We start from the raw sequence: 12322 nt of genomic DNA, 5'->3' as shown, positions 1-12322 counted from the left end.
AGGTGATTTCAAAATTGAAAATTATTGGCTTATTACCAGAGAAATTTCGAAAGTAATGCCATAATGCATATGTTCCTAGCAGACTGCTGAAACACATAGCCTGAGGATGTAGAAGTGGCAGTTAACACATGTGCAAAAGATGCAGAAGAGTTCCTGGCAGTGGAAGACAACAACACTTGTTGCAATGGCCTTGGGAAATGTATTTAAAGAACAAAGTTTGTTTCCTGAATAAGTTGGATTGGTTGGTTACTGAGGCAACATAATGCAATGTGATACATAAATACAACATATATTTCCAAAGGTTAATATAGCAATACAGTTTCGAAAGGTTTGAAAATATTGTTGGGTAGTTGTTGTTGTTGTGGGGTTTAACGCCTTTTTTCAGCACATGATAGGCTATGCATGGCGGCCAGAATTAATGGTGGAGGAAGAACCCGGGAAGAACCACCGACCCACGAGAAGCTACTGGCAAGCTTTCTCACATATTGTTGGGTAAAGTAATGAGGTCATTGGAGAGCACCATAAATGAACACAAGTTAATTATCATCTCAATAGTATGCAGCCATCTTGTTCATTATTATTCCATCTAAGATCTTGATGATACAAGTGATAGACTGACATATGGACAAAGATGATCAGAATTGTTCAGATGCTTTTTAAAAAGGTACTATTGAAGAACTGTCCATTATCATTACACATGACTTGTGAAGCAATCATAATTGTGCAATTTTAAATACAAAGACCTTGCAGTTTGATTTATCAATCATAGACTGTCCATAGACACTATACACCTGAAGTAAGCATGAATTTACAATGACAAATCCAAAGACCTTGCAGTTTGGTCTATCATTCAAAGACTGTCCATATACACTATACACATGAAGTAAGCATGATTATGCAGTGACAAATCCAAAGACCTTATAGTTTGGTCTATCATTCAAAGACTGTCCATAGACAGTATGCACCTTAAGTAAGCATGATTATACAATGACAAATCCAAAGACCTTGCAGTTTGGTCTATCAATCAAAAATGGAATAGAAATAAGCTTTTTCTCACATGTAATGGAATTATAATGCTTACAAAAATTGGCATGGGTAACTGAATTAAAGAAGACGTATCATACCGAATCTAAAATTAACTTTTTTGCTCTTTGACAATTGATCTCTAGTGCTGAGAATCAATGGGGCTGGGCCTCTTCAATAAGGTAAAGTACATTGACAATTTATCCTGCAAACGTGACTTATTGCATGGAAACCAACAAATGCAATGTTGGTTCCAGTAATCTTGCCTTTCAGAATGTTACCTGTTTGATATTAACTGTCAAGTTACTGTCAGCTACATGACAGACTTGACACTAATGAGAATGGAAAAATTGTTGCATGGGATGAATTACATTGATAATTTGTACTATTGTTAATGGGAGATTTACAGCATAGATTAGATTACATACATTTGGTCACTAGCAGAAGCAGACATGCCTGCTAGTAACTTCCATTGAAAGTACTGGAACATAGAATATAATACACATTGCAAGAGATTATTTTACATGCTAGATCGAAGAAAGAGTTACTAATCTGCAGCCATCTACCCTTTTTACACTGCCAAAACAGATTTGTTTTAATAAAATGTCCACTTTCCACTATGCAGCCTACCCAATTATGTCATGTGTGTCCCAGGTGTCAGGGTTTGGGATGCTAAACAAATTTCCAGGAAAAATAATTTAAACCAACAAAAATAGAAAAATAATTTCTTGCAAATTTGAGTATGCATTATCTTTGCTTCCCAGAACATCTTAGCAAACAAAGAGGCTTCTGTGATCGTGAAATAAAAGTTTGGCTACACTAGTTTAAAAACGGCATATCTGACTATGAAAAGACTGGCTAATTTAGTTTAAATATGGAAATGAACATGAAAGAAAAGACTGGCTGGATTTGTTTAAAAATGGCATCTCTGATCATGAGAGAAATGATTGGCTATATTATCTTGTCAAAAAAAGATTCAAGCACAACCTGTTGCATATGGCCCTTAATAATATCCTATGAAAACTTTCATTACAGAAAATGACCATGAACAGAACTTTATAAAATCCTGATTCGAATGCAATGCAATGCAATTCAAAAAGTATCAACTGAATGAAAGCAATCCCATGTTAACATGGCAACTATATATTTTATCCAGACAAATAACTTATAGACATCTTCAAAGGTTCATTAAGTAATGAGAGAAATCCATGTTAATTTGGCAACCTTAGCTTTAACCCAGAGGGATAACTTTCAGACTTGTTCCAACTTCTATTACATTTTTACACATACAGAATTCAATATCTATATACTAATCATTTTTTGGGAAGCAATCAGTCTCTGAATACTTTGTTTCTATTTTTATAAAAGTTAATGATTCCAAATGTTGAAAGTCTACACACACACACACACACACACACACACACACACACACATATATATATATATATATATATATATAGTGACACTTGCACAAGAAAGAAATGCTTTCTAAAAATCTTTTCCTGATGGAAATGGAGAATAATGATGTTTGTTACCTAAAGTAGAGTTCTAAAGATGTCTTCCTAAAGGAAAGGAAGAGCAAAAAGTTTCTTCCCCAAAGTAGAGTTCTAAAAATCTATTCCTAATGGAAATGGAGAATAAACAAGTTTCTTACCCAAAGTAAAATTGTAAATAATGAAAATAATGAATAATGAAGTTTCTTACCCAAAGTAGAGGATGTTGCCAATATCATGCTGAAACTTGAGAAACAGATCTAGTTCCTCTCTGGACTCAATCTTAACAACTTCTTTTCGGTTCATGTCCTCTAGCAGACTGTATGGGATGACCTGTAGATTATTAGGCAAATAGCATATTGAATTACTATTGCATGGGATGACCTGTAGATTATTAGGCAAATAACACATTTAATTACTACTGTATGGGATGACCTGCAGATTAGAAGTCAAATAACACATTTAATTACTACTGTATGGGATGACCTGTAGATTAGAAGTCAAATAACACATTTAATTACTACTGTATCGGATGACCTGCAGATTATAAGTCAAAAAACACCTTTAATTACTACTGTATGGGATGACCTGTAGTATAGAAGTCAAATAACACATTTAATTACTACTGTATGGGATGACCTGTAGATTAGAAGTCACATATCACCTTTAATTACTACTGCATGGGGATGACCTGTAGATTAGAAGTCACATATCACCTTTAATTACTACTGTATGGGATGACCTGTAGATTAGAAGTCACATATCACCTTTAATTACTACTGTATAGGATGACCTGTAGGAAGGCAATTAGGAAGGCAAATAAGGAATTAGGAAGGCAGATAACACATTTAAGTACTACTGTATGGGATGACCTGTAGATTAGAAGTCACATATCACCTTTAATTACTACTGCATGGGGATGACCTGTAGATTAGAAGACAAATATCACCTTTAATTACTACTGTATGGGATGACCTGTAGATTAGAAGTCAAATAACACATTTAATTACTACTGTATGGGATCACCTGTAGGTGAGAAGACAAATAAAATATTTAATTACTACTTACAGATTTATTGGAGGCTGAACACTGAGTATACACTGTAATTTGTTAACGATTACTATTGACTGATAAACAAAACACATAGGAGTAACTGCTTTATAATAAGTTATCTTAATTTCAGTAAAAAGAATCAAAATGTGATGTTTTGGTCTCCCACCAATCATGGTGAGGTCACAACAAAGTATACACAAATGAAATGTAACTAAAATCCTTTTCAGATCTGGAAAGTATAATACATCTCCCATTATAAGCCCCTCTCAAACTTCCACAACATTTTAGCAAATTTTAGGAGTGCTTTATAATAAACCCTCTACCCGTTTATCGGTACATTAACCAGGTATGACCCATGTGTTTAGCACAAGATAAATACATTAACTACTTACTACACACATATTCTTATGTATATCTATATTTTCTGGCATGATATATTATTTAATTTTCGTAACTTTTATTCATGCTTGTAAATTGTATAGAATATTTATTTTGTTATAAATTGTCTGCATAATTTGGCTCTGTTAAAATTACTTAGGATCTGTAAATAGGGGTTTACAAATATGCTGACAGTTAGTAATAATAATGTAATAATATATTTAAAATGTTGCCTATGATGAAGTTTCTCAGTGGCTGATGGGATATAGATGTTTCAAAAAGAATTGTGTGGATTCTCATTGGTTGCATGAGGTCAAGTGAATATACTTAGTTTTTGACGTAATACAACGGTGTATGTGGACCACCAATCTGATAAGTGTATGCACTGATCACTAGTATGATGTGGGTACATATGGGCCACTATTCTGATTTGCGTAAATCTGGATTACTAGATTATTACATATCAAGTTTTATGGTGACATAATCAACAGTTTAGGGAGTAATTTATTACTTTCGTTTTGTTAGTCTTGAATTGGATGATTACATGAAAATCACAAGCAATAAGAAAGTCACATGTACCTTGACACCTGCAGCCTTAAGCCTCATCAGGTGCTCTTCCAAAGTGAGCCACCTAACTGGAATGGCCTGACCCCAATATGGCTGCTCAGATGCAAGCTGTATAATTTTTTGTTTTAACTCATCCAACTTCTGGTCAATCACTGTGTTGTCAAGGGCAAAGTCCTCATCAGCCAGGTGAACTATGGTTGGCTTGTTACCAAGATATTCATACCGAATCTGCCGAAAGTAACGTTGACACACATCTTCTCTGGAATCCTAAAATCAAAATTAAATTACTGAAGGACAGGACCTTCAAATGTTTATCTCTGGATAGGTTTGGTATGATGCAGACTTTACATACAAACCCGTGACAATTGATTTTTATTGTGTTACCAACTGTTTTAAGGTATAGATATGTAAGATTACAACAACCGAGTCGTACTTTTTGATGCCCCACACACAAGACAGTGACCTCTTTACTTTATCAATTTCATCATGTGATTTCTAGACACATTTTACATCTTATTGCACACAAGATGAGAATGATCACCATGCTATGTATGTTATATTGCCATCTTTTTCCTGGCATGGAATATTTCCAAGCCACAAGTTCATATGGGAAGTATACATTTTGGCATTAGCTGGGTTTGCAGAATGTAGGTAAAACAGAGATGTGTACCTCATTATGTTGTATAATGTACTTCCTTAGGGGGATTTATCGATATTTGGCTTGAAAAGTACATCTATACAAGTTACAAATGTCTATGAAGGTAAATCATCAGATGACACTAAAATTAATACCATTCCTTGTAAATACTTGATTAGCTTTATGATTCAGTGTAAAACTAAAATTGTTGTTGTTGTTGTTATAGGGTTTAATGCCATGTTTCAGCATAAAATATGCTATACATGGCAGTCAGTATTAATGTGGGGGAAGAACCCGGGAAACCATCGACCCACGAGAAGCTACCGGCGAGCTTTCTCACATACCCATGTTGGCTGAGCCGGAGACTCGAACCCACGCAGACAGAAGTGAGATGGCAATGATCCGTAACGGTGAGTGCTGTAGACCACTTGGCCACTCGGGGCCCCTTAACTAAAATTGTAAATACTTCATTAGCTTTATTATTAATTATCAAGATGTTACTTGATATAGAGATGATGCATCCGTATGTAAATTTATTGCCCTTATCTGGTAATCAACTTACTTTTCCCTTTTAGATCTAGGAACAATGACAGGAAGCATACACAACATCAAAGAATAAACAGCCATATCGCATTCTGAGTCAATAAGCGAAAGAAAAGAAAAAATTATCATTGGTATTTACCAGTGATAATAGATCGGCACCAATTCCATTATCACTGATATTTAACAGTGTAATAGATCGGTACCATTTCCATTATCACTGGTATTTAACAGTGATAAAATATTGGTACCATTTTCATTATCATTGGTATTTAACAGTGATAATAGATCGGTACCGTTTCCATTATCACTGGTATTAAAAGTGATAATAGATCGGTACCATTTCCAATAACACTGGTATTTAACAGTGTAATAGATCGGTACCGTTTCAATTATCATTGGTATTTAACAGTGATAAGAGATTGGTACCATTTCCATTATCTCTGGTATTTAATAGTGTAATAGATCGGTACCATTTCCATTATCATTGGTATTTAACAGTGAAAATTGATCGGTATTGTTTCCATTATCATTGGTATTTAACAGTGATGATAGTTAGGTACCATTTCCATTTAGGACCAACTAGATGGAATTAGACATCTTTTGGTGAATGTATGAATGTAAATTACAAATTTTACCAGCCATCAATGGGACGTAGCCATAACAACAATTACAAGATGGCCATTGTGGATGGTCATGTATATTACCAACTTTACCAGCCGTCAATGGGAAGTAGCCATAACAAGAATTACAAGATGGTCATTGTGGATGGTCATGGTCATGTATATTATCAACCTGATATCAAATATTTTCATTTAAGACCAACCATATTTTCTAAGAAGTGTAAGGATGAAAATATTCCATCAAAATAACATCCTTTTCAAGAGGAGAAGTGATGACAGGATTTGTAAGATGGCTACTGTGGTAGACAAACTAGGTATTAGATTGGCACCATTGTCATTTAGGACTAACTAGACATCATTAGATGTCTTTTAGTGAAGAGCCATTGTTTAAATGACCATCCATTCAGGAGGTGCAGCAATATCAAGGGTGTCAAGATTGTCACCATGATAGCATTAAAGGATGTCCGAGCAGCACCATCTTCATTTAAGATCAACAGAACCATGGGATGAATGCGTGTCTCAAGTTTCATCCTCCAAATAGTTATGGCTGGCGTAATCATAATGAACGTGTACTATGGAATGGATGGACCGCCCCATAAGCTCTTCTGATCTATGGGAGGTACAGCTAGAAATCTACATCTATTATTATAATTATAATTAATTGAAATAATAATGCACATATTACCATCTTGTACTACCTAACTCATTCACACCTTGATGACTATATGGTCTTACTTACAACTATACCTACCTGTTGAATCTGATCCACATGTGTTCCCACCAGAATTACAGGAGGGGTATTTGCTTCTGGGAATGGTGCACAAGAATGTATGGAGTTTAGCCAAACTTCCACAAGCTCTAAACAAAAAAAGTAAAACAAAAACGTCATAACTATAGGAATGAAGAACTGTCATCACATATAGCAATGATATCAAATGTTCACAAAGTACTGATAAAAAGCTGTTACACAAATTATGGCAAACTAATGGAAATGTATTTTGTACCATTTAATTGTTAGCAATTCATCTAACCAAACAGTACATCTATCATATTTTTGGTGATAATGGAACCAAGGCTCTGCTGACGAGAATGAATTTCTAGGAATCCAAGAAAAGACCATTTCCTTTTTAAGTGCTAAGTGTTGAACGTCATGTTGGCACTATTGAATGTCAGATGGGCAAAATTTTCTTCCAAGACCCAATCTTAATGATACAAAATCTCGGCAATACTTTCAAGTCACTTTAAACTTATGCTTTTATACATACACTCACCATAGACTTTGCATAATTTAATTCCCTCCATATCGAAATAGCAATCATCTTCCACTGGATCTGTAACTTGTTTACTGATATCTGAAACAAGGAGATATATTGCCCGATCCGTTAGAAAAGTCTGATGTGTCGTGTAAAAAGCATACTGACCAGCAAAGTCTACCATTGTTAGAGGTATATCTGTTCCTTGCTTTAGTTTATCAGCTTTATCATGCAACAATTTCAAGATTTCCATTGCTGGGTCATCACAGATGTTGCCAGCAGCTGACTCCATTTGTTTCACACCTTGTTCATCGTTTTGACTTGATGGGAATTTACCTGGTTCTGAGCTAGACTGAATGTCCTGACTAACAAAATGGAAGGCATGGTCACCTGCACGATCCTTTTTCTCCGTTTGAGATATAATCTCAGCTTGCTCCACTCTCTTGTCAGACACATTCATCTTCCGTACTTGATCATTCAGGACTTTAGCTAGACGCTGTAGTCGCAAATTCTGTTCTGAATCTGAAATAGATAAAGCACTGAACTGAATCGGTAGGTACTTACTTCAACACCCATAAGCACAACGATGTTTGTGGAATACATACATTAAAATACTGTACTGAAAAACAAATGTAAACAATATACAGCAAAATAACTGGCAAATGTGACATGATTCCTGTCAGTAGCATATCCTTCAAAGTTTAAATTGGTATTAAAAGTTTATTATTAATGATTAACACATGAAATTTTAATTTGTTGTTTATATTGACCTTATATAAAGAATGAAGTTAAAAATTAAGAAATGATTGTTTCTTTAAAAACTTAAATGAATTTTAAAACATTAAATTTATTTGTTTCCACAAAAATATTGATATATAATATTTATTGGAATGATATTAATGATTATCAGTATGTGTGTATTCTACACCGTATACAGTCTGCAATAATGGATATTTGTAAGATTTCTATTTGACATTGTGGTTTTAGGTTATTCAAACTATTTATTAAGAGTCAAAGCAATTAGTTGATGTGTCTAGCATGAGGTGAATACCTGCGTAACACATATCAGCTTGTATAGCTATCAGTAATTGTTTATAAACATAGTCACATGGTACTCAACACATTAACCCATGTTAAAAAAAAAAGCTTTTACCTTTCTGCTCATGCACGGGCCAAATAGCCAATGAAAAACGATGTTTCTAATACAAGTAGGCATCAGGTTATTGGAAAATCACCTGGAAGTTGATGTATTAGGATATATTCAGAAATAGCTTTCAAAATGTGTTTCCTACTCCAATTTCAGGCGAAAAGGACAAAAACCTCCAAGGGTTAATGTGTTAATGGGTGCATTTTGATGACGTCACCAAATTTGAATATTCCGTGCGTATTTAATCACTTTTGCGTCGACATTGCACATAAATTACAAATTTAGCCATTCCCTGACGATTTGTAAAAAATTCAAAAATTGTTTTTAATGAGAGGAAAACTTTTCAGTACAACCTACTCCGGTTGTCTAATAAATTATTCTAAAACAAGAGAATGATAAATGCTAAAAAAAATATAGTTCAAAGGGATTAAGTATCTGTACCACTGGATGTAATACAACAATAAAATGAAATAAGTTGAACACAAAATGTGTTCCATTATATTGTACAGTTCTGTTAAGACATTGATTGACATAGTGCGGTATTTTGGCCTAAGCTGATATGGGAATTGTAATGAACTATTCTACTTTATACATTATTGTTTAATAATAATAACTGCTAACTGACATTCTAAGATTATGCAAGAAGCATTCAAACATATTATTTGAATTTAACTTTGTTCAACTGATCTGTCATATCCCACAAGCAAATATCCATGTATTTTTGAATGTTTTGGATCAGATGTTCACATTCCATATATCATATATGAACTCACTGTACCTATAGTTGATCTGTAAGGTACATATCTGGCTGTATGCACTTGCAATATCCCAAACTATTATTTTCATTATGAATATGACTATATATGGTAACATAGCTTAATTTAATACTTTGACAGAGTGTGGTATTGTAGCATCAGCATATACCACATTCCAATGAATTATTCAACTTAATAATTGTTAATCAACACTAAAATACACTAAAAATGTTCAAACGGATCATTTAAATTATGTTTCACACATGTTATCTTAACAAGCACATGGTACATGTTCCACATATACAAATTTCCATCCTTGTTTACAAGTTTTGGGAATCAGGATTTCACATTTAGTTGATGATACAAGATATATTGGTACCTATAGTATCCAAAATTGTTATTTCCATCCCAAATACAATTACTTATAATAATATCTTTTAACATATACATTGCCACTGAACTTACCTGTATACTTGTATGTGCTAATTTTTTGTACCAATGATCAAACCTCACCATCCCCACATTGCCTTCAACTTTACGATACCTAGTATACCTAATTAGTTATTTAGCTTGCACATGGATGAATTCTGGAAACCTCATGTCTTTGGATGAATTCATCACTTCAATACATGTTCAATGCTTCAGATTTCGCAGTGTCACTATGACAAGTTTAATATTTTTCCCATGTTTGCACCCTTAATGTCAGTTTGACCTCTCCATAGCTAGCACATTTTAAGTTCATTAAGCCAAATCTTAATGCTCTCTAAGATTATGCGCACCGCTCCGGTTGCCTAGTGGTTAGAGTGTCCACTTCGGTCATGGGTTTGATCCCCGGCCGAGTCATACCAAAGACTTAAACAAATGGTACTAACAACTGCCGTGCTTGGCGTTCAGCATTAAGAGGTTAGTGTTAGGTCTGTCGGTCTGGTGCCAGGATAATGTGACTGGGTGGGACATCATGCTACATGTCTGAGACATGATGCCCCAGTGCTAGGCATCATTATAAACTGCCACACTGCAGACATCATAGCGATGTGACTGAAAAATTGTTAAATATTCGTTAAAAATCCAAATCACACACACACACACACACACTAAGATTATTTCAAACAAGTTACATCTTTTCAGGTCTAGCCCGAAATTTGTAATAAGTTGGAAGAGTTGGATATGTCTCAAAGCTCTCAAGAAGTCAAATGGTATTGCAAGTTTTCATAAGGACAGATGCAAAGTACGTACCATTAAGTGCCCAAGATTAGTTCATTTTACCATATTGATATATAGCACCTCAAAGACATGGCTCAGGTCTTCAAAAGAAATGTCAGCACCATTTTTCAGTATGGTATAGCCTTACTGGAACTGTATTACGATGTCACCTTTATGTTATGAACATTGAATTGCAATGCATTTTCGCTATAAACCATTCTACTGGTCCCATCAATTTTTTTATCTTGAGTGCGTTATCAATGTTTATATTTCAAATACATTTTCAGACAGCACTCATCGTGTATTATATTGCAGTTTTTACTGCATTGAAAAATTCCTATAATTAGGTTAGATATGGCAAATTTAATTTTGGTTTCTCAAGAGTACTCGAGTCAAATCTGCACCCTGTGGAACACCAGCGCTAAACACTTTCTGATAGCTATCACACACCTTGTTTACTATGAAATTCAAAAACACTTCATGTATAAAGCTGAAGTAGATATGGTATGCAAATATAAATATTTGACTAAAGTAGGCCATACATAAGTTGGCGTAATAATCTATGACCCAATGTATGGTGCCTTGTTTACAGTCCAGCCTCCCAAATATACTTTGTTGTTGTTGTTGTTGTTGTGGGGTTTAACGCCATTTTTCAGCACACAATAGGCTATGCATGGCGGCCAGTATTAATGGTGGAGGAAGAACCCGGGAAAACCCCGAGGAGAACCACCGACCCACGAGAAACTACTGACAAGCTTTCTCACATGCCCACATTGACCGAATCCTAGACTCGAACCCACGCAGACAGAGGTGAGATGGCAGTGATCCGTAACGGAGAGCGCTTTAGACCACTCGGCCACTCAGGGCCCCCAAAAAATGTTTTGATAACCAATGACAAGAACTTCAGTCTGTCCATCTTGGAGGGTACATTAGAATAAGATATGGTGTATTATGATTTGGACACAATGGAATGTTCAGTTCTGAGAAACAAATGTAAAGAATATATATTACAACTGTGATCTGATTCCCTATGACTGGATTCTTTCTTCTTTGCATGTTATGAATTACTTGTACCTACATGTCGTGAAATACTTTTTCCTACATGTTGTGTTAGCAAGATACTTGCATGCAAACTTAAAAAGGATGACTAGATAAATTTGTGTTTTAACTGACTACCCTTGTTAAATAAATAATTGTCATTATTATTCTTAATATTACTATTATTACAACCAGCAGTGATATTCCTATTAGCAGATGGGCAAGATACATATGAAGTTTTATAACACTGGTTAGAAGCAGATATGAATTAATAGACCCAGTGACAGGCAGAAATTATTACAAATCTCCATACTTGACGCTAAAGTGTTGGAATAAATGATATTGTCCTACCTCCTTCATTTAAAGTCCATTTCAATGCATCATGTGACACTTTGCAACAATAAACATGTACAATAATGCCTTCTGTACTTTGTCGTTCGTTGATGTTGACCTCCTTCTCCAGTAAACGTTTGATGAGTGTCGTCTTACCTACACCCAAATGACCCACAACCATTACACGAATGTTATAGACTCTTGCTTCCCCATCTTTCATTGCCTCTTTGAACAGTTGAATGGATCGATTATTCATTCTCAAGATTTCTATCGGGATGG

General features: G+C 34.8%; 1 protein-coding gene across 1 annotated transcript in view; it reads right to left on the bottom strand.

Moving 5' to 3' along the window:
* LOC149774788 (uncharacterized) overlaps positions 1-12322 on the bottom strand; it is a 102136-nt gene extending 89814 nt beyond the window's left edge. The window contains exons 1-5 of the mRNA XM_089944791.1: positions 12062-12322; positions 7586-8089; positions 7066-7172; positions 4527-4781; positions 2728-2849 (exon numbers count right to left, since the gene is read on the bottom strand). Of these exons, the coding sequence (XP_089800917.1) occupies positions 2728-2849; positions 4527-4781; positions 7066-7172; positions 7586-8089; positions 12062-12299 (1226 nt within the window). The 5' untranslated portion in view covers positions 12300-12322. The remainder of the gene's footprint in view (positions 1-2727; positions 2850-4526; positions 4782-7065; positions 7173-7585; positions 8090-12061) is intronic.

Source organism: Sinohyriopsis cumingii, unplaced genomic scaffold, assembly GCF_028554795.1.
Source record: "Sinohyriopsis cumingii isolate HCF-2022 unplaced genomic scaffold, ASM2855479v2 utg000160l, whole genome shotgun sequence".
Taxonomy (NCBI): Eukaryota; Metazoa; Mollusca; class Bivalvia; order Unionida; family Unionidae; genus Sinohyriopsis; species Sinohyriopsis cumingii.
The sequence above is the reverse complement of the archived record's forward strand: the minus strand, read 5'-3'. Positions and strand labels throughout refer to the sequence as shown.